The 22,455-nt window shown below is 43.3% G+C and overlaps 1 protein-coding gene across 2 annotated transcripts in view; it reads right to left on the bottom strand.

Annotated features, from left to right (window-relative positions):
- The window catches only part of CFAP52 (cilia and flagella associated protein 52), a 36,327-nt gene that overhangs the window by 7,068 nt on the left and 6,804 nt on the right, over positions 1 to 22,455 (bottom strand). For both annotated transcript variants that reach the window (XM_082441388.1, XM_082441389.1), the window contains 8 exons: positions 20,310 to 20,438; positions 17,866 to 17,965; positions 16,706 to 16,822; positions 13,340 to 13,440; positions 10,681 to 10,851; positions 6,310 to 6,458; positions 3,319 to 3,464; positions 610 to 761 (listed from right to left, as the gene is read on the bottom strand). In XM_082441388.1, the coding sequence (XP_082297514.1) occupies positions 610 to 761; positions 3,319 to 3,464; positions 6,310 to 6,458; positions 10,681 to 10,851; positions 13,340 to 13,440; positions 16,706 to 16,822; positions 17,866 to 17,965; positions 20,310 to 20,438 (1,065 nt within the window). The remainder of the gene's footprint in view (positions 1 to 609; positions 762 to 3,318; positions 3,465 to 6,309; positions 6,459 to 10,680; positions 10,852 to 13,339; positions 13,441 to 16,705; positions 16,823 to 17,865; positions 17,966 to 20,309; positions 20,439 to 22,455) is intronic.

The raw sequence follows: 22,455 nt of genomic DNA, 5'->3' as shown, positions 1-22,455 counted from the left end.
GGAATAGGGTATAATTCTAAATAAAAGACACAGAGCAAACATGCTTATAGTCAAAAAAAAGCATCCCTGGAAATCCTGTGAATTACTCCAACAGTCACGTTCACATGCTTTGCTCCAGTTAGCTTAGAGTCAGGCAGTCTACGGGGGTTACCATACACTCACAGAATAAGAGGTCCTTGAGAACGTGGCAAATTGACGGCACCGCCCCACTCCCACCCCCATGGCAAGCTCACTCTGGGCTCGACTGGACAGTGCGGAAGGACCAGAGGAAATGCTTGCGTTATTTACATGATTGCCTTTCTCCCCCTTCTAGAAAATTCTTAGAGTTGCATTAGTGTAAGTTAAACCATGTCTCACCCTGTATATCCGGAAAGCTACTTCCCTATCTGTCCAGAAACTTCTCACATCCAGCTCTTCCTGGAAACTCTACCCTTTCCACCAGTATCTGTGAACTCTGAACAGCCATGGGGATGAATGGCTTCTGACAAACGTCCCTTTCCTGTTGCCCAAAGTAAGATTTCTACCCTTTGTTTGAGTCTTCCCTCGAGTTCAATAAGATGCTGGATTTGGGTTCTGCATCACTCGGTCCTCCCCATCACTGGTACCTACACGAGGTCCCAGATGATGCAGGTGCCGTCCGTACTGGCCGTGACGCACTGCTCGTTGCTCTTCGTCACCCTGATGCAGGACACGGAGGACTTGTGCTCCTTCAGCGCCTCCTCCAGCTTCCGGGTCTGGTGGCCTATCTGCCACACCCTCACCTGGAAGCCACAAAGCACAGGCTCTCGATTCCAACTTGGGAATTTTTGAAGGGGGTTAAAAGAAATAAAAATTAAAAAATGAAAAGATTCCAAGAGCTTTCTCACCTCCTGGGCTGACCTGTTTTTCTAATTCCCTGTTCTCATCTCAAAAATCAAATTAGTTGAGGGAGGTAGAGATGCCAAATTGCAGGGCGGGAATATTCTTCCATGGAGCCGGGGAGATGCCTACCAGGGAGCCTACACCTGTTTTTACTTTAGGGCTGATAAATATATCAGACACCCGCTGCTAAAACCAGTAATGCAGGGGCTGCTGCTAAACCGAGTGAAATAACATGTCTGCTCATTTCTGCTGAGCATTGCTTTCAAATTTCTGCTGCCATCAGGGAATCTCTTGGGTACCCAGAGCCGTATTTAAACTTTCACACCAGCTGCTCAGTCTCAATCATTTAAAATCAGTGGTTCTCAACTCCACTGAAGCCAACACCCACTTTCAGTAACGAATACCCCTTTGCTATCTTGAAATGAAATGCAGAGGTGATACAGCTACCTACACACAAAATTTCAAAACTGTCAGTATGATGCCCTAACTGTAATAAAAAGGGTAAGTAAAAAAGGAAAGTTATTTGGTTATAACAGTAGGTCCTGTAATGGATAAACGCTCTGTCACAACTATACCAGAGAACATAATAATATAGTCAGATGCTTCTTATAATGAATGTGTTGGACTTCTAAAAAATAAGAAGAGCAGAAATTATTTTGTGTAAGTGATATAAGACAACAAAGGAGCCATAGTCTAGTTGAACACTAAACTGAAAACTAGTGTTGGGATCAGTAATAACAGACTAACTTATTCGCACCTGACAAGAGGAAAATAACCTTAAATGAAGTAAGAAGAACATTCAAAGACACTTTTCTTAGTCAAGAAGATGAGGAAGCATGAGGTTATCCCAAATGAGCCAGGCCATCTTCCTTGCTACGGTGTTCAAATAACTCAGTATGTCTTGACATGGGACAGGGTGATGACTATTGCCAGAGAAAACGAATCCACAATCCTGAATGTATGGAGGCAGGCAGTGGCTCTCTAGCAAGGCTGAGATGCAGATGCTCTAGCCAGCGTGGTGTGGGCACCAGCCAAACAGCGCAGGACTGGAGCCTTGGATGTGCCTGCCGGCCATTAGCTGTGGGATGGCAGGGAGGTTTGGGTATAAAGTGGTGGGATTAGGGTCTTCGCAACTCAGGTAACGGCCATTTACCAATGAAAATGGAAATAAAATACTTAAGAGTACCTTAGCAACCCCAGTATTCAGACCAGTGCACCCCTGCAGACCAGCAGCAGCCCTGGTCTCTAGTACTTACAGAGACCTTGAAGACTATGTCTCTTGGAAGAAAAGGTCTGGAGTAGCTGTGGGGAATGGGAGCGGGCATTGTGAAAAGACTGCTGATCAGGGCTGGGGGCGACAAATCTGTTTTGTGCGATTCCCTCCTGTAACCCTCCTCAGCAAGGTTGATGCCCCCAAAGGCTGAGGGAGCAAGCAAGGATGCTGTGGGCGTTAGCAACAGCGTGGCTGAAGGGATGAGGGAAGGGAACAGAGCCACGAGGGTGGTAATGGGCAGAGCGATGGTCTAGGACGAGGTGTGTCTGTGGAGCATCTGCAGGGTTTTGTCCATGGAGATGTGCTCTGAACGTGAAATGCACACCAGGTTCTGAAGAGTTCGTACAAAATAAAGAGTGTAAAAAAAATCTCACTAATTGGAGTATTGCTATCTTCACTTTATACTTTACTTTTACAGGAAACTGAAGCACAGAGAGGTTAAAGCACACACCCTAGGTCACACAGCTGGGAAGCGGCAGAAGTGAAATCTGAGCCCAGGCAGTGTGGCCCCAGAACCCAAACATTCAGCCACTAACGGGTTTGATCCAAACTCTGCCAAAGGCTACGTGAAGATGCTGTATCTTTCTTCTCCCTGGGTTATTCCTATGATAGCATGCGGAAAGGAAAGGAAAAGGGAAACGTCCTACGTTGCAAGAGGGAAGGCTTCGGGATAGGAAGAAAGCTGGAGAGTAGGGGAGGGGAGACACTGAGATGAATTTGTGAAAGATGTTTTAGGCTCCTTGAAATGATGGAACGAAAAGGTCGAGTGTAATAATTTTGAAATGATGGTCGAAGCATCTGGGTAGATTAAAGAATCGATTCTAAAAATAGCATCTCCTTTAAAAGATGAGATAAAGACAATTGATATAACTGGTTTTTGAAGGAGAAAAAAAAAGTATTCTAAAACTCTGGCAAAACACCAACTTGGATTCCTAGCTCAATTCCCTGTAGAATGATTTCACGTCTGTATTCTAAATGTCCTTTCTGGGAACAAACATATTGATATGTGTATTTATATTATTAGAACTTTAATTTATGATGTATTTCAGAGTTTCATCAAAAATCTTAATTTGGTCCCGCCTGATTCCTAGTACAGGTGAAAAAATCAAATTGGTGGCCTGCTATGAGGCAGTTGCTCTAAACCAAGGGCTATTTTAAAAGGATTCTGCCTTCGAGAATAATACCTCCCCTTCCCCACCACCGCTGATGACCCTTTTACAGTCACTGGTGGTGGCGATGGCCGTCACTCCAATCCTGTGGGCGTTGTTAATGACGTACATCAGCCGGCCTGTCTCTGGGGCGAAGGCTCGGATTTTACCGTCATCCCACGCTGGCACGAAAGGGAAACAAAGGCAGGCAGGATGAGTATAGTCACGTTCTCTGCAGACTGAGGCTCTCTTAAGTCATAAGTGAGAGACAGGACTGGGGGCAGTGGTGGTGATGGAGGGAAGAGGCCGATCTCCCACCAGGTGCCAGGAATCATAGCCCCCTTTTCCCTGATTCCCCAAACTGGCCACACCTCCTGAGGGAAATGAGCGACTTGCCTTAGTTGAACCTGCCTCCAGGTGAGCCCCATCCCAGGAGAGAGAAGCGGGAGGCCAGCTCCCACCTCTCCCATGAGCCGCAAAATTTGCACATTCAAGCAGCTGGTTGATCATGCCTCTGGGATGTAGAACTTAACACCTGCAAATAAATGTTGGCTTCCCACCCCTCGCCCCCATTTAAACCCGTTGCTCCTTCTCCCACTCCCATCATCTTCCCCATCTCAATAAAAGTCGCCACCATCCATCCAGCTGCTCAAGCCAAGAACTTCAGAGCCATCCTTGATTCCTCTCTATTCCATCCACCCAACCCAACCCAACCTCTGATCCGTCACAAGTCCCATCAGCATTACAATTTGAAAACAGTAAATCTGGCCACATCTCAACCCTTCCCCCCTGGGACCACCTTTGTCCAAGCCACCAGCATCTCTCTCCTGGATTATTATAACAGCTTTCTCCCTAGCCTGAGACTCTTGCTCTCCTGCAATCAATTATTTATGCAGGGGCCAGGGTGAACTTCTTAAGATCATGTCACCTCCTTGATCAAGAACTTTCAAAAAGCTTTTCCCACTGCACTTACAATGAAAACCAGCTCCTTAATTCTCTACAGTAACTAGTCTCTGCTCCCTTCCTACCTCTTCAACTTCCTCTAATACCACTCTCCCTCAACCCTGACCCCAACCTTACCCTCTAAGCTTCAGACACACTGGTCCTCTTTCTATCCCTCAAACAAACCAAGTAATTTCCCATCTCAGGGCCTTTGCACTTGCTGTTCCCTCCTCCTGTTATGTTCTTCACCTGGCTGGCTCCTTCTCCTCACCTTTAGCATCAGCTCTGCACCTTAGTGATTTTAAATAGGATGCTCAAGGTGGATCCCATTTCAGCCAAGACTCGAGGCAGTGAGGTGGTGAGGGAGTGAGTCATGGGGCTTTCTGGGGAAAGAACATTCCAGGCAGACTGAACAGCTATAGCAAAGGCCCTATGTGTAGCACAGGAAGAGCAAAAAAGTACGTATGGGGCTTCCCTGGTGGTGCAGTGGTTGAGAATCTGCCTGCCAATGCAGGGGACACAAGTTGGAGCCCTGGTCTGGGAAGATCCCACATGCCGCAGAGAGACTAGGCCCGTGAGCCACAACTACTGAGCCTGCGTGTCTGGAGCCTGTGCTCCACAACAAGAGAGGCCGCGATAGTGAGAGGCCCACGCACCGCGATGAAGAGTGGCCCCCGCTTGCCACAACTAGAGAAAAAGCCCTCGCACAGAAACGAAGACCCAACACAGCCAAAAATAAATAATAATAATAAAAAAAGAAGCACGTATGGCTCGAGGGGCTGAGCGGTAAGAGACAAAGTCAGAGGTGAGAAGGTGGGGCTGGGGGAGAGAAGTCGGGGGGGGGGACCTTGCAGGCAATTGCAGGGACTTTGTCTTTTATTTTTAAAAAGGAAAAGAAACGTTGAGCCCTAGAAATGGCACGATCTGACTTACACTTTAAAGAGTTTTCTGGCATCTGTGTTGAGAGCAGTTCGGGGGAGAAGAGTAATGGGCGAGAGTAGAAGCAGGGAGTCCTGGCAGGAAGCTACTAGAATAATCCAGGAGAGAGGAGGTGGTGGCGGAGAGGAGGGTGGAGATGATGAGACGAATGGGATCTGGGACATACTCTGAAGGGGCAGCCATCGGGGGGAAGCGGGGGTGCGGTATTAGAGGAAAAGAGCAGGTGATGGTGACTCCAAGATTCTTGACCCCAGGGTTTGTTAGTTCTAAGTGTAATGTAAGCCAAGAGCTCCTGGTGACCACTATGTGGAGAAGACACGCCCCAGGGGAGAATCCAACATGAGGAGACAGAGCCAAGAAAAGAGGGGATGAGATGGGTTTTATTTTATTTTATTTATTATTATTATTATTTTTTTGGCTGTGTCGCAGCATGTGGGATCTTAGTTCCCCAGCCAGGGATCAAACCCGTGCCCCCTGCAGTGCAAGCGCAGACTCCTAACCACCGGACTGCCAGGGAAGTCTCCTGATATCACTGTTTAAATAGCTGTCCCTAAAGACCCACTTGACTTTTCATTCATGTGAACCAGTGAATTCACTTTTGACCACTGGGGAAATCTGTATATGGATTGAACATAAACAATATTAAGAAATTAGGATTTTATAGGAAAATATTTTTAGAGATGCATACTGAAGTATTTAGAGGTAGAATATCATGGTGTCTATAATTTATGTTAAAATATTTTGGCATAACATAATCAATTGAATTAAAAATAAATCCCCTTGGAGCTGTAACTTAGTTTAAGTAGTTTTGAATCTCTTGAACAACAAAAAGGGTTCTCACTCAAGTGCCCTGGACTCGCTAAGGCCTCAAATCCACTTTGTAAATGAATCACCGAATTTCCTTGCTAGAGAGAAAGCAACATGCTCTCTGCAGCAATGTGGGGGAAGAGAGATTGCTGCTTGGTAATTCCTAGCTCAGAAGGAATCCCAGCTGGACAGGAATTCCAAAGAGAGGCTAGATGAGAAGCAAGTGGACAGTGGGAGGCTGTTCCAGCTCATCCCCATGTCGAGCCTGGCAGGATAAGAATGGCGAGAACCAAAGCCACAGCCGGAGCCCGAAGCCAAACCCTGGCACACCGACCTTACCGGAAATGATGCTCTTGCCGTCCCTCATGAAATCGATGCCACGGCAGGTCATGTTGGGTACAGTGATCCGCAGCAGCTCCCTGTTGGACAGCGTGTGCCACACCCGGATGTCCTTCTTGGCACAGGTGGCAAAGAGCTCAGCGGTGCCACTGCAAAGAAGCCACCAAGAGGATAAGGGATGCAGCCATATGAGACGCACAGTGTTTCTCAGGTGCCGGTTTGACACTAAAATGGCCTTCACGAGGATGTAGGGAAGGATGCCTTTAGACACCTATTATCTCAGGCTTGATGGCCTTACAGACTTTTTGTGTAAAACGGCATGTGATGCCCTCAAAGCATCTGTGGACAGTCTTTCATAGCCTTGGGACTTCCCTGGCAGTCCAGCAGTTAGGACTCTGCAATTCCATTGCAGGGGGCACGGGTTCAACCCCTGGTCGGGGAACTAAGATCCTGCAAACCACGCGGTGCGGCCAAAAAAAAGAAAAATCTTTCGTAGTCTTTTCTCTTACGAAGGGTTGGGACAAAGTTGCTCAAAAGGAAAATGCCAATTTAAAAGTCTTTCAGTGTCCTGTTGATGGCAATTAACACATGAGAAGAAATACATCTGTGGAATATTTATATTAAAAGAGACTAAACAAACCTTTTCCTGTAAAGGAGACAATCTTGTTAAAATTTCAAAGAAGAAAATGACAAGGGCTCTAGAATTCATGTTTGCAGACAACCCAAAATACTTCTTTGCTTAGTTATGAGAAAATATGAGATTGTGAACAAGGAAGAGAAACCCAAAGTAATTGGTCTATTGGGGTTTTTTTTTCCCTCAATGGACAACTCGTAAATATAATGAAAAATGTCCAAAAATTACAGATTATTCCAATTTGAGAAAAAGGAGTCATACCAGGGTACGATAAAGACCATCTGCTTTATAAGTATGCATTTCTAGGGACTTTGCTGGTGGTCCAGTCGTTATGACTCCCCGCTTCCTCTGCAAGGGGCACGGTTCCATCCCTGGTTGGGGGAAATAAATTCCCACATGCCACAGGGCGTGTCCAGAAAAATAAAGCATGCATTTCTAGCTACAGTCCTTGTGGAGACTGGGCTTTTAGATTTAAATACCTCTCAAGAAATTCCTACCTATCAGCATAAGCACATCCATAAAAAGAGAGCCCCTCTCTCTTAGGTTAAGATCTACTCACTTTGGAATGAATGGAAAAATAAGTGGATCTTTTCCACATATTTAGCTTTGGGGCTCAGAGGTAAAATTATGATGCTGGACTACTACCTAGAAACAGCAAGTTCTGGGACTTTCCTGGTGGTCCAGAGATTAAGACTCCACGCTCCCAATGCAGGGGGCCCGGCTGGGTTCGATCTTTGGTCAGGGAACTTGATCCTGCATGCATGCCACAACTAAGACCCGTAGCAGCCAAATAAAATAAATAAATATTTTTTAAAAAAAAGAAACAGCAAGTGCTGGAACAGGAAAGCAGGAGCTCCTTGCCAGGCACTTCTGATGAACAGAGATCAAATCAAGCCAACGTAAGAGTGTTAATATTTATTGAAATAAGAAATGTTTTATGTCAGACACTGCCTTCAGTTAATGAGCTCCTCCTTGGGGGAACATGAGCTCTTTTTTTTTTTTTTTAATTCATTTATTTATTTTTGGCTGTGTTGGGTCTTCGTTGCTGCTCGTGGGCTTTCTCTAGTTGCGGCGAGCGGGGGCTACTCTTCGTTGTGGTGCGTGGGCTTCTCATTGCGGTGGCTTCTCTTGCTGCGGAGCACGGGCTCTAGGTGTGCGGGCTCAGTAGTTGTGGCTTGCAGGCTCTAGAGCGCAGGCTCGGTAGTTGTGGCGCACAGGCTTAGTTGCTCTGCAGCATGTGGGATCTTTCCGGACCAGGGCTCGAACCCGTGTCCCCTGCATTGGCAGGCGGATTCTTAACCACTGCGCCACCAGGGAAGTCCCAACAAGAGCTCTTAAAGAAGCATATGGACTCCTATGAAAATCAAATATCATGGAATGAATCCACCTAGAGAACTTTCCAAATTCTCCCTCCCTGAGATGGACAGTCCACTTCCTCAGGAATTAAGCCTAGTCCAAAAACGTCCTGAGTTTAGGATCTGAGAGATTAAGTTCCAAATTGATTGGATCAAGATGGTGCACTACGTATGTGTGCTCCTTCCCACCCAGCTAAAATCCCACTTCTGGGGAGTTCCCTGGCGGCCCAGTGGTTAGGACTCAGAGCTTTCACTGCCGTGGCCTGGGTTCAGTCCCTGGTCGGGGAACTAAGATCCCACAAGCTGTGTGGCGCAGTCAAAAAAAAATAAAAAAATAAAATCCTACTCCCGGGCATATATCCAGAGACATACGCTTGTAATGTTGGAGCAGTGAAGTGGTCACACAAACTTCCCACAGATAACATTTATAAAAGCCAGATAAAATGAACAACAATAAGAACCAAAAATCCTGAAGACAGGGCTTTCCTGGTGGCACAGTGGTTAAGAATCCGCCTGCCAATGCAGGGGACAGGGGTTCAAGTCCTGGTCCGGGAAGATCCCACATGCCACGGAGTGACTAAGCCCGTGTGCCACAACTACTGAGCCTGCGCTCTAGAGCCCGTGAGCCACAACTACTGAAACCTGCGAACCTAGAGCCCGTGCTCCGCAACAATAGAAACCACCTCAAGAGAAGCCCGTGTACCGCAACGAAGAGTAGCTCTCCGCAACTAGAGAAAGCCCGCATGCAGCAACGAAGACCCAACGCAGCCATAAATCCATAAATAAATAAATAAATAAATGTATTTATTAAAAAAGAAAAAAGAAATGCAGGGACTTCCCTGGCGGTCCAGTGGTTGAGACCCTGCGCTTCCACCACAGAGGGTGTGGGTTCGATTCATGGCTGGGGAACTAAGATCTTACACACCGTGTGGTGCAACAAAAAATTAATTTAAAAAAAAAACTGCCCAAATTACTGTATGCCAGCTGAATTCTACATGTAGGGGGGAACCTCAAAAGGAAGAAAAAGCAGGCAGAGACCAGAGAGGATACTATTTTTCTTTTTAAAAATTTTATTGTTTTTTTTTCTTTCTTTTTTTAATTTTAAGATTCTATTTTTGAGGACAGAGCTCATGGGATCAATCTGAGAGTTTTTTACCTCTTTACCTTTAGCTGAGCACAGTACATTCACCAACTGTGCTCAGTTTGGGTGGCGGAAAGCTGAACTTTATAGGCTTAAAGTGACTGCTAGCATGTTTCTTTTGGGGATATAAAATGTTCTAAAATTAGATTATGGTGATGGTTGCACAACTCTGTAAATATGCCCCTAGGAAAACCATTGAATTGTACACTCTAATGGGTGAACTTTATGATATGTACATTATATTTCAATAGAGCTGTTAAAAAAAAAAGAAAAGAAAGAAGTACAAAACCTAAATAAAGACTACATAAGAAATTGAAAAGGTATTTAAAAACTTACCCTTACAAAAGGCACCAGGACCAAATAATTTTACAGATTGATTCTACCAAGCTCCTTAGAAAAAGAGAGGAAAAGTGATACAGAAAGGAAATGACCAATTTTCAAATAAAGATTCACCTAATGGGAGGTACCAGCTATTTTCACTATTAGAAATATTTGGAAGAGCCTAATCACAAAGACTCATGGAACCAAAACTACATTTTGTGATATTAAGGATCAAGTTTTCAAAGAGAGTCTTGCTACCTATACAACAATGACTTTGAGTTTTGTAAATTCAAGTGAAACACTGAGGAAGTTGAGAGCAAAAACTGTGACCAACCTCATGGAACAAACCTCACCAAAGACAAAATAGGTTTCAAATTCAAATAATGGCCAACTATGACTGTAGCTCTTTTTGATACTAAAATTGCTGATGGTTATTTGTTTCACTGGGTTTGTGAGGGATTTACCAAGATACACAGCAACGAGATCCAGAAGAACTCAATCTGATGACCACTGTCATCAAGCATGCCAAATCTGGAAGACCCAAGAGGTGCAAACAAATGACTTGAAAGATGTTTGAAAAAAGGCACTACTAAGCTTTTCTCCAGACAGCAGTGGGAAAACATAGAAAAGTTTTGCCAGTCTGTTCACCATTTCCATGATGGATTTATTAGAAAAGCAAACATTCTAAAGAGGCCCAAATTTGAATTATGAAACGAATGTAGCTGCTTGGTAAAGACAATAGAAAGCCTATTAAAATAATTCGCTACAATAGAAAAATTTCAGGAGAAAAAAATAATTTATTATGACTTATCATGATCGATTATGTTAGTTGGTATTGAAAGTATATTAATAAAATTACATTTCCTTGCACCCAGCACCAAATCTCCACGTTCTTATCATTTTTACTGTCTTCTACTTACAATGGAAAGACAATGTCCTCAACAGCTTCAAAGTGACAAGTTGTAATGAGAGTCTCTTTGAAATCTGTGAAGTTGACACGGTAAATGTGTGACTCTTCTGTTCCTACAAAGAACTGGTGTCCTTCCCCTCGAAGTGTGATAGAAGTGATGCCACCTTGTAACTGGATTTTCCTTTAAGGAGAAGCAAAAGGAGAAGCAGATTTCCTCAGTCGATGAGTATTTATTAACTGTCCGAAGCATTACAGAGGACACATATCAGGCGTGTGACCTGGGACATGCCTTTGAGGGGGTGGCATAGTTGGAAAGGCAGGGGTTACAATATTAAGTGCCCATGGTCAGCAAAGGGAGAGGCCGACATGGTTTACTATAATCAGGGGGCCTTTTCTGTGAAACACGGTCTGAAATGGGTCATGTAACACAGGTAGGATTTAGATAGAGGGAACATTCCAGGCAAGCAAATGGATACAAATGACCATGCCAATTAATTAAACACTTTATTAATTCCATTTCTGGGAAATAATCCTAAAATCAGGGGAAAAACCCTTTATGTCAAAGAATGTTATTATAACCTTATTTAAAAGAGTAAAAAGTTGGAAACAACCTAAGTATCCAACTGTATTGGAATGGTTAAATGATCTATGGAGCAGTGACTTCAAAAAGTATTTGCCTGGCCACTAAAACCATGTTTAAAAGGTTATGGAATGTACATATTTTACCACCATAAAAGATCATGTAGTAATATTGAAACTATTTATGATGTTTGCATTAAGTAAAAAAACAGAATACAAAAGTTTATATCTTAAAAAAGTACAATTCTTTTAAAATGTATATGAATAACACGGGCAAGAAGAAATAACAAAATGTTAATAGTCGCTATATTTGCCAGAACTTTCAGGGGTTATTTTTTCTTCTTCCACCTTTCAGATATTTCAGATCCACCTGTTCCCCAAATGTTTACTGAGTATGAGCTTTCTTAAAAAAAGAATATATAAATGAACGAGGCCCTCAAAACCCAACCTTGCTCTGCAACTAACTTAGTTTTGACATTGAAAATCCAGTGAGGGTTCTTGTGCAGGGAACGAGCATGGGAAATGCAGTATTTTACAAAGAGTCATTTGTTGGTGGGACACAGAACAGTTAAGGGGGAAAGGACAGACCCCAAGTCATATCCCAGCTCCTTCACTAACTAGAGCTCTGTGACTCTTGGATAAGTTAGAAACCTCTGGGCCTCAGTTTACTCAACCACAGAATAATTCCTCCTTTACAGGGTTGCAGCTGGAGATGACGGAGGTAACCCTACATGAGCCCATAGAGGGCAGCTGAGAAACACTGACCCTTGGCATCTGGGCTGCAAAGAATACAAGGTGCTAGGGTTCCCAGGGCTATAGGGGCAAGGCCAGGACCTCTGACCCCCAGCCGTCTGTACAAGCATCCAAGTTCCCTTTCTAACCTCCATGACCTCTCCTGGGAGCTGCTTCCTCAATCTACAAACCCAAGGAGAAGGAAATCACAGTATCCAATGTGAGCCTTGCTGGCACACAGGGTTATTCTGGAGACATTTATAGCACCGACCTTGTAATAATTACTTTGAGTCTAATTATCTTCATTACAATGGGACCATTTGTGTATTAAAAACAAGGGGTTAAAAAAATGAAAGGGTTAATTTCCTATACTCACTTCATGGGTCCAGAGTCTACCCAACACTGCTCTGAAGTTGCCTCCCCCTTTTTTTATTCCCCTTCATACAAACACAAAACTGGTCCCAATATATTCTCCATAAGACCTACACTGAGCACTGAATTTAAAGTTGCAACCTGTTCCGTCTGCTTCAAAACCTAACCCCCCTCCTCCACAAGCTACTCATTTATCCCCATTGTACTCATCACTCTCTAATGCCATGTACTTTACTTGTTTATTTTGTTTATTATTTATTGTCGTCTCCCTCCTGCTGCAATGTAAACTCCATGAGGGTAGGGATGGTTTTTTTCCTTCTTTTTGCTTTGCTTTATCCATTGATTTCCCCAGCACCTAAAATAGTGCCTGGTACATAGCAAGCGCTCAATACAGATTCATCTGCATGAAAACAGGTGATGCTCGTTTCTCCAATGTATATTCATATACACAGAGCTCAGAGGCCATGTGGAGCATGTCTAAGGGTATCTGGCCTCTGTTGAAGCTAAGTTCAAGGGCTGCCTCTGCTCCTCTGGGAAGTGTCTTTCCATCCCAACAAGATCACTCCCTTCTCTGATCTTCTCTGCAACATTCATTATATATTTTACTTTATCTGGACCATGAGATTGTGTTTATATATCATCTTGTATTATAGTGACTTTTTCATGTGTGTCTACCTTAACCCCAAACCAGACTGTAAGTTCTGGGAGGGCAAAGACATATCTTATTTTTTATTTATTTTCTTTCTTTCTTTCTTTTTTTTTAACATCTTTATTGGAGTATAATTGCTTTACAATGGTGTGTTAGTTTCTGCTTTATAACAAAGTGAATCAGCTGTACATATACATATATCCCCATCTCTCCTCCCTCTGAGATGAGATTCTTTAACGAAATATCACTTTGCCAATATCACTTAGTTGCCGGCTTTAAGCAAACCTCCCTCTAGAGGGTCTCCCTCCATCCAAACCCTGTGGAGTCTGGAACTTACTTGATGGGTTTGTAGCTGGGGCTTTTACAGAAGACCAGCAATCCGGCTCCAGAGCCCACCAATAAACCCCCCATCTTCAGGCACCTGATAGCTGACACTCCCTAGGGGGAGAAAGAGCATTAAGAAAAAGGTCAAACGGGGCTTCCCTGGTGGCGCAGCGGTTAAGAATCTGCCTGCCAATGCAGGGGACACGGGTTCGAGCCCTGGTCCGGGAAGATCCCACATGCCGTGGAGCAACTAAGCCCGGGCGCCGCAACTACTGAGCCTGCTCTCTAGAGCCCATGAGCCACAACTACTGAGCCTGAGTGCCACAGCTACTGAAGCCCACGTGCCTAGAGCCCGTGCTCCGCAACAAGAGAAGCCACCGCAATGAGAAGCCCGCACACTGCAACGAACACCCAACACAGCCTAAAATAAAAATAAATAAATTAAAAAAAAAAAAAGGAAAAAGGCCAAACGGTTTCATCGTTAAGAATCTATGCGTGACCTGACGCAATGGGCATGGCCAGGGCCATGCTGGTGCTGCCCTGGATGAAGCTAAGGAAGGTGTTGCCTGTGATGTACCCCCGGGCTGGCTAAGAGGCCTCCGTGCCAACAACAAGCTCGTGTGCCGGGAAGTAGCCCTCCTGGTCCCGCAAGGAGCAAACGTGCTGCACCAAGCTCCTTGCCTTGAAAACCACCTGTGCATTTTGAATATATTAAAAATTAACACTTTATATCCACCCAAATGCAGTTAGCGCAGAGACATAAGCACGGCCACAGCAACATCAGTTCCTCAGTTGCCACTGTTTTCACCAGAACTTAATCCTTAGAATGCAAAGAGACTGTATTTGAAATCCAAAGAAAGCACAGGAGACTCCTTATTGTTTGGTGACTACATTTTCTGAACTAAAGCATTCAGTCTGTAATCTTACCAGTAATAGGAAACATATTTAAAGTCAAAGCCATCTTCAAAGTCTGGGGATGTATGATGGTCATTTTATATCACCCTCTATGAAGTTCTAATCTGAAAATGTGCACGACCAATATCTTCTTTTTTTTAATTATTTTTTTTTTTTTTTGGCCAAGCCACACAGCATGCAGGATCTTAGTTCCCCGACCAGGGACCGAACCCGTGCCTCCTGCAGTGGAAGCATGTAGTCCTAACCACTGGACCACCAGGGAAGTCCCCCAATATTTTATTTTAAAACACTCAATAATAATATAGCTAGTGACTTGATAGGTTTGTGTCCTAATGAAGTTTGGATATTATATAACAAATATTATGTCCCTTCAAGTTACTTTAAATTGAATTTTGCCTGTTCTGGCTCAAAAGGCATTCCATGACGCTTGAGAAGAGAAACCAAGGCTCAGGAATATGAAGGCATGAACCAGAGCTGCATGCTGCCCTCTCCTGCATCCCACCCCCAGCTCCAAAGGTGCTGGAGCAGGACCACAGGATGAATGCCTGGCCCATGAGGAGACAACCCTGAATGCTAAATATTTTTAGCATTTGTTCAGGGACTTAGGGAAGCAAGGGATAAAGAGTTTCACAGAGCTTCGAAGTTACATATGTGTAATTTCTAAATAAACTTTTTTGAAACTATAGATGATATTGTTCAAGTGCACAGGTTCTGGAGCCAGTCTGCCTAGGTTCCAATAGCAGTTCTACTACTTGTTAGCCATGAGATCTTAAATGGCATGTGCTTTAGTTTTCCTCATCTGTAAAGCAGGAATGCAGTGGTACCTATATCTCATCAGATTGCAGTGAGGATCCAATGAGAGTACAAGAAAGGTGCTATGCCCCATGTCTGACCCTCAACATTTACTGAGTATGTACTGTTGTTTAAATTATTATTATGATCACCATCACCTTCTTCACTTTAGTGCTGTATGCTGAGTGCTGTATGTCCATTTGAAACCATTCCAATTCTTTATCTTTCTAACCATAGAGCAAACATTTTTTTGTTTGTTTGTGTTTAGTTTTTTGTTTTTTATTGAAGTATAATTGACTTAACAACACATAGAGCAAACATTTCAGTAGAGTTTCAAAATGGGTAACTGCCAGAGATTACTTGATATTCAAACCAAATGTCTTCAGTGATACCTCCTATCCCTTTGTCCTAAAAGAATTATTTTCTTTCCACTTGTGTAAAAGGCATCTTGGAAACATTGCTTTATGGAATTTACCATTGGACCTGAATTAGGTATTAAAGCATCCATAGGAGACTTAAGTACCACAGGTTTGAGGAACACGAAGAAAGTCAGCATCTTTCCTGGAGAGGCACTTACATCCCAAGTGGTGGGGAGGCAAAAATACCCAGATCAGAATTTTCACATAGTGTTTTATGGAGCCCTTTGGAGGTATCTCAGGAGTCAGAACGGGCAGGGCTCTCAGCCTTTTCCTCCTTTAACCTGATCTGCTTTGCTTTCATCTGTTGAATATATTGGAATCCCTCTCCTAAAAATAATTTGAAAAACACTGGCTTGGACTCTACCTTGATCTCCTGTGGGGTTATTTCTAGACTCTTCTCTACCTATACTAGAGCTTTCTCTCATTCTTATGCATGTCCTTAAAAGCTGGAATAGTAAACGGTTATGTGATTAAGAAAACTCTAACGTCTTCCCAGGAACATGGTGCAATATGTCAAAGCTTCTTGGGACTATTGGCTAAGTGGAAATGTATCTAAGCTTAGTTAGAACCATCTGTTCTATTACCAGACATGAGATAGGCAGGTGCAGAACCTGGCAGCTTTCAAATTCAAAGTTTAGTAGAAACAGCCCTTGTAACTTTCTGGGGCACTGGAGATAACAGCACTTATTCTGTCCAATTACCCTTTGATTGTAGGCTTTTTATTTTGGTTTAAATATCAAAATCTCTCACTGGACTTTTAACCTGAATTGTTAGGAATTCTGCAAATATAAACAATGAACAATTTCTACGTCTTGCTCATGACTTAAAATGTCATCTGAGGCTAAAATCTAAGATCTGGTTATTAGATTAGAAAAAAAAATGATATATAGTCTTGTAAATGAAAGAGCACATGTCTCTTACACATGGGAACTAGGCTGCCCAAATGCTGGAACCAACGTGGTTACAAATCACAAAGCCACAGGCCCTGAGCTTTGAAGATGAGGGAAAAAAAGGTATGATTCTGATCCCTAATTGAGGACACGTAGGAATACCTCTGCCCTGAATATAAACCCGGGAGGAGGGCTTGAGCGAACTAATCAACTTAACCTTGCAAATTTAGGTGTGGCCTTGGGTCCATCACAGACTTGTCATTTTTTCTCCACAGACACTTAACGGAAGTCTGTGCTCACAGTGGCAGGAAGAAATCACTAGAAAATGTCAGGGCAGAGCAGACTTTGATGGTCTCTACTCACCAGACTGAATCTGTCCTTGGCAGGCCCAGTGTCTGCCAGCAGCTTGGTCCTAGGGCTCATCTTTAGAATATCTCCAGTGGTGGTGCCGACGTAGAAAAAGCTATCATCATCGGCCATCTGGGGATCAGAGGGAAAACGAAATCTGAAGACCTGGTTTTCCCCAGTGATGTGCATGAGCCCCTGATCAGGGAGGGGGTGAGCTTTCTCTGAACCCCACTGTGACCTACAAAGGGCACAGGGAACTCTGCTCAACATTATGTAACAACCTAAATGGGAAAATGTATAACTGAATCATTTTGCTGTACACCTGAAACTATCACAACATTGTTAATCAACTATACTCCAATATAAAATAAAAAGTTTAAAAAAAAGAAAAGACCTACAAAGGTCCTTATGGCGACTACTGTTTCCTCAAAGATGGGTAATAACAGCTTGGAGGCGAGCACAATAGGGCCAAACTCAGAACTGGAGGAAACATTAGACTCCAAGCAGCCCGTGCATTTCACCGGAAGTTGACCTGTGTCTATTGTTAGCCTGCACGTCCCGAGACACCTCCGAAGGGCTCCTAGGGAGAAGGTGTGCTCCTCCAGAGAGAATGTGCATTTGCTTTATCCCCTATTTCAAAGTCTACATTCATAAAATGAGTACGCATTAAACAAGAGGAACAAGTCAGTGGAGAATGGGGTTATGTGCATGAATATTTGAATCCACCTTACAAACATATGAATAATTCCTCCTTATGGAGGAAACTGCATTTCAACAAGGAGTTTCATTGTCAGAAACTTTATTTCCGGTGCAGAAATAACATAAGTGGAGAAGGGAGGTGCTGGGGGCTCTGAGTACCTCCTGGCTACGTTGCTTCCCTCCAGGTGAAGCAGGTTCCCGGGGTCTGATGGCAGTTCAGGTCCCACTGAAACAGATTTCCCCAGAGCTGCGTCTAGGCAGCCTCTCCAGCTTCTCACGGGAGCTCCCTCACCTGTGCCTCCTCAGTCAATGTCCCCCATGTCCAGACCTCACCTCCCCACCCCTAGCCCTAGGTACGTGTACCTACACACACGTACACACGCATGCGTACACGCACAGACACCTCTCTTGGTCAGTACTGTTAACAGGAACTTGTACTAACAGCTACCTAAAATAACACTTAGAGTAATACTCACTGAGATACTCATGACTATTCTTTTCATTTGTCCTGTTTGGCACTCGGTTGGCCAGATCTTTCTATTTGGGAGATCCAGTTCCCATACTCGAATTGTCCCACTGGAGAAAAGAAACCCACAATCAAATTGATACCCATTTAATAGACACTTCATCTCTTCTCTGGTTTCTTCAGTGCCTTGAAGGAGAAGCTGAAAGGAAGAGAACGAGGTATTTCGGGGGATTTGTTACAGCCTGGTGATCTACCCAAGATACAGTCGTCCCTTGGTATCCACGGGGGATTGGTTCCAGGACCCGCCAGTGGACACCCAAATCCACGCATGCTCATAGCCCATAGGTGGTCCTCCTCGGTATCCACTCGTTCTGCATCCGCTATTCCGCACTCGCAGATTCTACCAACTGCAGATCTAAACATAGTACGTGATCCACAGTTGGTTGAATCTGCGGATGCATAACCCAGGGATACCGGGGGATGATTGTATTCCATTCAATGCTCACAACCACCCTGTGAAGTAGGTTTTATGATCCCCCCACTCTCCAAATGAGGAAACGCAGAGCCTACACACAGCAGAGCAAGGATTCACATCCAGCTCTGTCTCACTTTGAAGCGAATACTCTATCCACTGGTGAAAACAGAGACATGAATAAACAAGTAAGTAAAGCAAACCAAAATTCATCAAGTTGTGTTTCTTTCAAGGTATGGAGTTGTGAGGAAAAATTTTAAAGGGAAGGACTACCTTACGGAGAGTCCTGTCTACAAGGAAGGAGAAATGAGACAGGGCAACTAAATGTCAAACAACGTCAGCACCTCAGGTGAGACTCGGCACATAGTTGCTATTTAATCATTGTAGGTTAAGTTACTCTGAATACCTGTATAAAAATATCATGGTTAACATCACAAAGACTTCAGCTAATATCTTAAGGCAGAAAAGATTAATGCTAAAATATAGTTCATCAAGTTTAGTTTTCCTTTTTATTTTTTTTTAGCACCCAGAGTCACGTCCATATTAGTAAGTGCTCAATAGTATTGATATTTTGAATGTACTTTCCAAACTAAGAAAAAAAATCAGCTTTTCCATGGCCTCTCTGGTAGATGTCATTTGGATGCTGAAATACTGGAATTTGCAGGACATCTCATGGGGGTCAGTATAATGGAATACCTGAAATTGGGACCATCACGGAGAATCCAGTGTATATGGGTACATACCAGAAATATTATTTAAGAGTGCTAACTTTTTCTCAGTTGCCAATGTCACGAGAAATTAAAGCAGACCTATAATAAAGATTGTCCTAAAAAAAAATTTTTTTGTTGTTGTTTAAATTCAAGTTTTGACTCCTGGAGGAACATTATTAGCAGACATCAGAACTAGCTGATGTCTGCTGCTCAATCACCTGTGGAAGAGCAGATAGACCCCCATAAAAGTTTTAGGCAAACGACTCTGCAAACCTGAAGGGAGTTGAAGAGCTTCACGGCCACCAGTGACCCCCCCCGAAGCCAGGGTAGGACGTGGTCAGCTGCTTTAGGATCAGAGAACTGTCCTGATAAGATTCTCTCCTTAGGGGCTGGCTTTCATGCCAGCCAGTTAGTTTCATGGCCTCTGTATAAATCCTTCCTCGTAGTTAGCCACGGAACAGATGTATGCCGGATGTCACAAGGTGGGGACAGGAAATAGCACAGAGGGAGAGGAGCACAAATTCTTTACTCTGGCTGGAAAAGTAACGAATGACATGCGCCTTTCACAGATGGGAGACCACAGGTGGGCTGAAAAGGATCGTTCCAACCAACATATGCTTCAACCCTACCTTCAGATTTCTGACCTGCGAATTGGTATGTGACATGAAAGAGGATGCTTTTATATAGGTTTAACCTTCATGTCAAACTCCAAACAGGGCTCTGAGAGGTGAACCTGTAAATTAATTTCTTCTGTTAGACAGATGCAGGCCTCTGTTCAAACCTTCAGCTTGGTACCCCACCCACTTAGCTGCTCGATGCTGAGCCTGCCAGAAATGATCGCATATGGCTGATAGTCAAATGTTTGAAACTTGCTGGTGCAGTTCATTCGCAAACTCCCATTTCACGAGATCTAAATTAAGCGCAGGTGGTAAGAAACATCAACCAGTAAGTGAATCCGTGCAACTGGGCAAATGACCCTGTGAGCACTGATTGGGGGCAATGTGTTATCTGTAACAAACAGACCAGAGCCTGAAATGGGTTTAGCAGATCAGCAGAACCTTTTCAGTAGGAAGCACAGAATGGCCAAACAACCATATTTAAAAAGACTTTCAGCTAAAAGGATTTTTAATGATTCCCAAATCATGAAAATTAAGATGGAAGTTCTTTTTCCAGGATGAAAGCCACGTTCACCCTAATTGGAATGACCATGTTTTCTGTGCAAGCAAATCGAGTGATTTACAAATTCTGGACACCTTGACAGCAGATGCGTACTTTCCAGCAGTGACAAACATCTCATCGCAGCATTTGGAGAAGATGACCGTGGTGGCATTCCCGACGTTGAGGCCGGCAGCAGGGCTGCCACAGATGGCGTCTCTCTTGGCTATGCTCCACACCACCACACTGCCCAGACGAAAGGACAAAGAGAGTCAGGGGAAAACAGGCTTTCAAAATAAGAAACGGCTCTTTTAGAGGTTCTAGAAGGAAAAAAAATAAAAAGGTTACTTACAGAGGAACAAAAGAATTACACTGACCCCCTGCCCCCCAGACGTCTCCTCTATCGCACTGGGTTAGAAGATAAATGGGTGACATTTTAAAAGTTTTGAAAGAAAATGATTATGAGGCTGGAAAACCATCAGCCTATCAATCAAGTCTGATGCTAAATCTAAAGAGATTTTCAGACAGGCAGGGCATAAAAGTTTACCACTCATTTATCTCTTGTAAAAAAATTTCCTTGGGGAAGTACTCCAGTAAAAAAAAAAAAAAAAATTCATTAATTAGAAGCAATAAAGGGGGTGACATAGGCGTGTTTTCAAACTTGAACATGTAGCTGATTCACTTGGAGGGCTTATTAAAACAGAGAGTGCTAGAACCTACCCCCAGACTTTCTGATTCAGTAGGTCTGGGGTGGGGCTTGAGAGTCTGCTTTGCTAAAAAGTCTCAGGTGACACTGATGCTGGTGGTCCGGGGACCACACTTTGAGAAGTGCGGTTGTAGGTTACCTTTCCATCTTTCTGAGTACAGTCATACAATTTAGTCCTAAACTGAATAGTGTTTGCTTAATGATATCAAAAATGTGGGGGGTGGTCTTACGTTAAACACTGGGATCAGAGTATTAAAGAAAAAGAATGCAGGTGGTACAAACCTGGTTAATGTAAAAACATGCCTACCTATGTTCCCCAAATTTTCTACATGTGGAATGAATTATCACAGGTGGTCTAAATCAAGGTATAACCAAGATCGCCAGGAAGGGGGAAGGAGGAGATAGTATAAGAGCTATGAATTCTTTTTCTTAGTAGGAAGTTGATAGATACCACCTAAGGTGGAAAAATTGAGAGGCATGTCACTTAAAAGTTGTAAAAACCTAGATGAACCAATATCAAAAAAGACTGTTAAAACCTCATACCCAAGAGAAATTAAAATGTACATCCACACAAAATCTTGTACTCAAGTGTTCCTAACAGCATTATTAACAGTAGCCTAAAAGTGGAAATGACCCAAAAGTCTATACATTAATGAATGGATAAGGAAAATGTGGTATATCCATACAATGTGAAAACGGTCACAAAAGGCCGCATATTGTATTACTTCATTTATGTGAAACATACAGAGCAGGCAGATCTATACACACAGAAAGTAGGTTAGTGCTTGCCTGAGGCTGGGGCGGGGGCAGTGGCGGAGCAGGAATTGGGAGTGAGGGCTGATGGGCACTGGGTTTCTTTTTGAGGTGTTGAAAATGGTCTAAAATTGATTGTGGCAAAGGTTGCACAATATAACACGTAAAAAATGTCCTTGGGGAAGTATTCTGGCAAAAAAAAAAAAAAAAACCCCACTCAACTAACCACTATACTAAAAACCACCCGACTGTACATCTTAAATGGGTGGATTTCATGGTATGTGAAATGTATCTCAATAGGGCTGTAAAAAAAAAAAGAATCCAAGTGCCTCTGGAGAGTAGAACTCTTCATGGTAGAGGGGATACAAATTTTGAATTCTTCTGCATAGTAGGACAACACACTTGCTTTATAAACCACGAACAGGTATAGCTTTAATTTTTCAGAAACAAGTTTAAGATTTAAAAATAAATAAAAGGCACCAACATAGTTGGCCAAATAAACTCCAGCATATCCATACAATTGAATAGCATACAGTTGTTGCAAAGAGTGATATGTATGTCTACATATATACACATAGAAGATATCCTTGGTATAAAGTTAGTCAAAAGCAGGTTGTAGTACAACACTGATAGTATGATAACATTAATGCAAAAACTTCACAGATAGGTTACAAAATATTCAAAATGTATGCATATGCAAATTCTAGAGTGTCCACTCTAGTTCCCAGCATTCCTTCTGTTTGTCTCCCTCTGTGGAGACGCCAGGTGGTTTGGGTAGAATGGACCCTCCCACACGGTCAGGGT

Source organism: Balaenoptera physalus (assembly GCF_965194825.1).
Source record: "Balaenoptera physalus genome assembly, chromosome: 20".
Classification (NCBI taxonomy): domain Eukaryota; kingdom Metazoa; phylum Chordata; class Mammalia; order Artiodactyla; family Balaenopteridae; genus Balaenoptera; species Balaenoptera physalus.
Note: the sequence above shows the minus strand (reverse complement) of the source record. Positions and strands in the feature narration are given on the sequence as shown.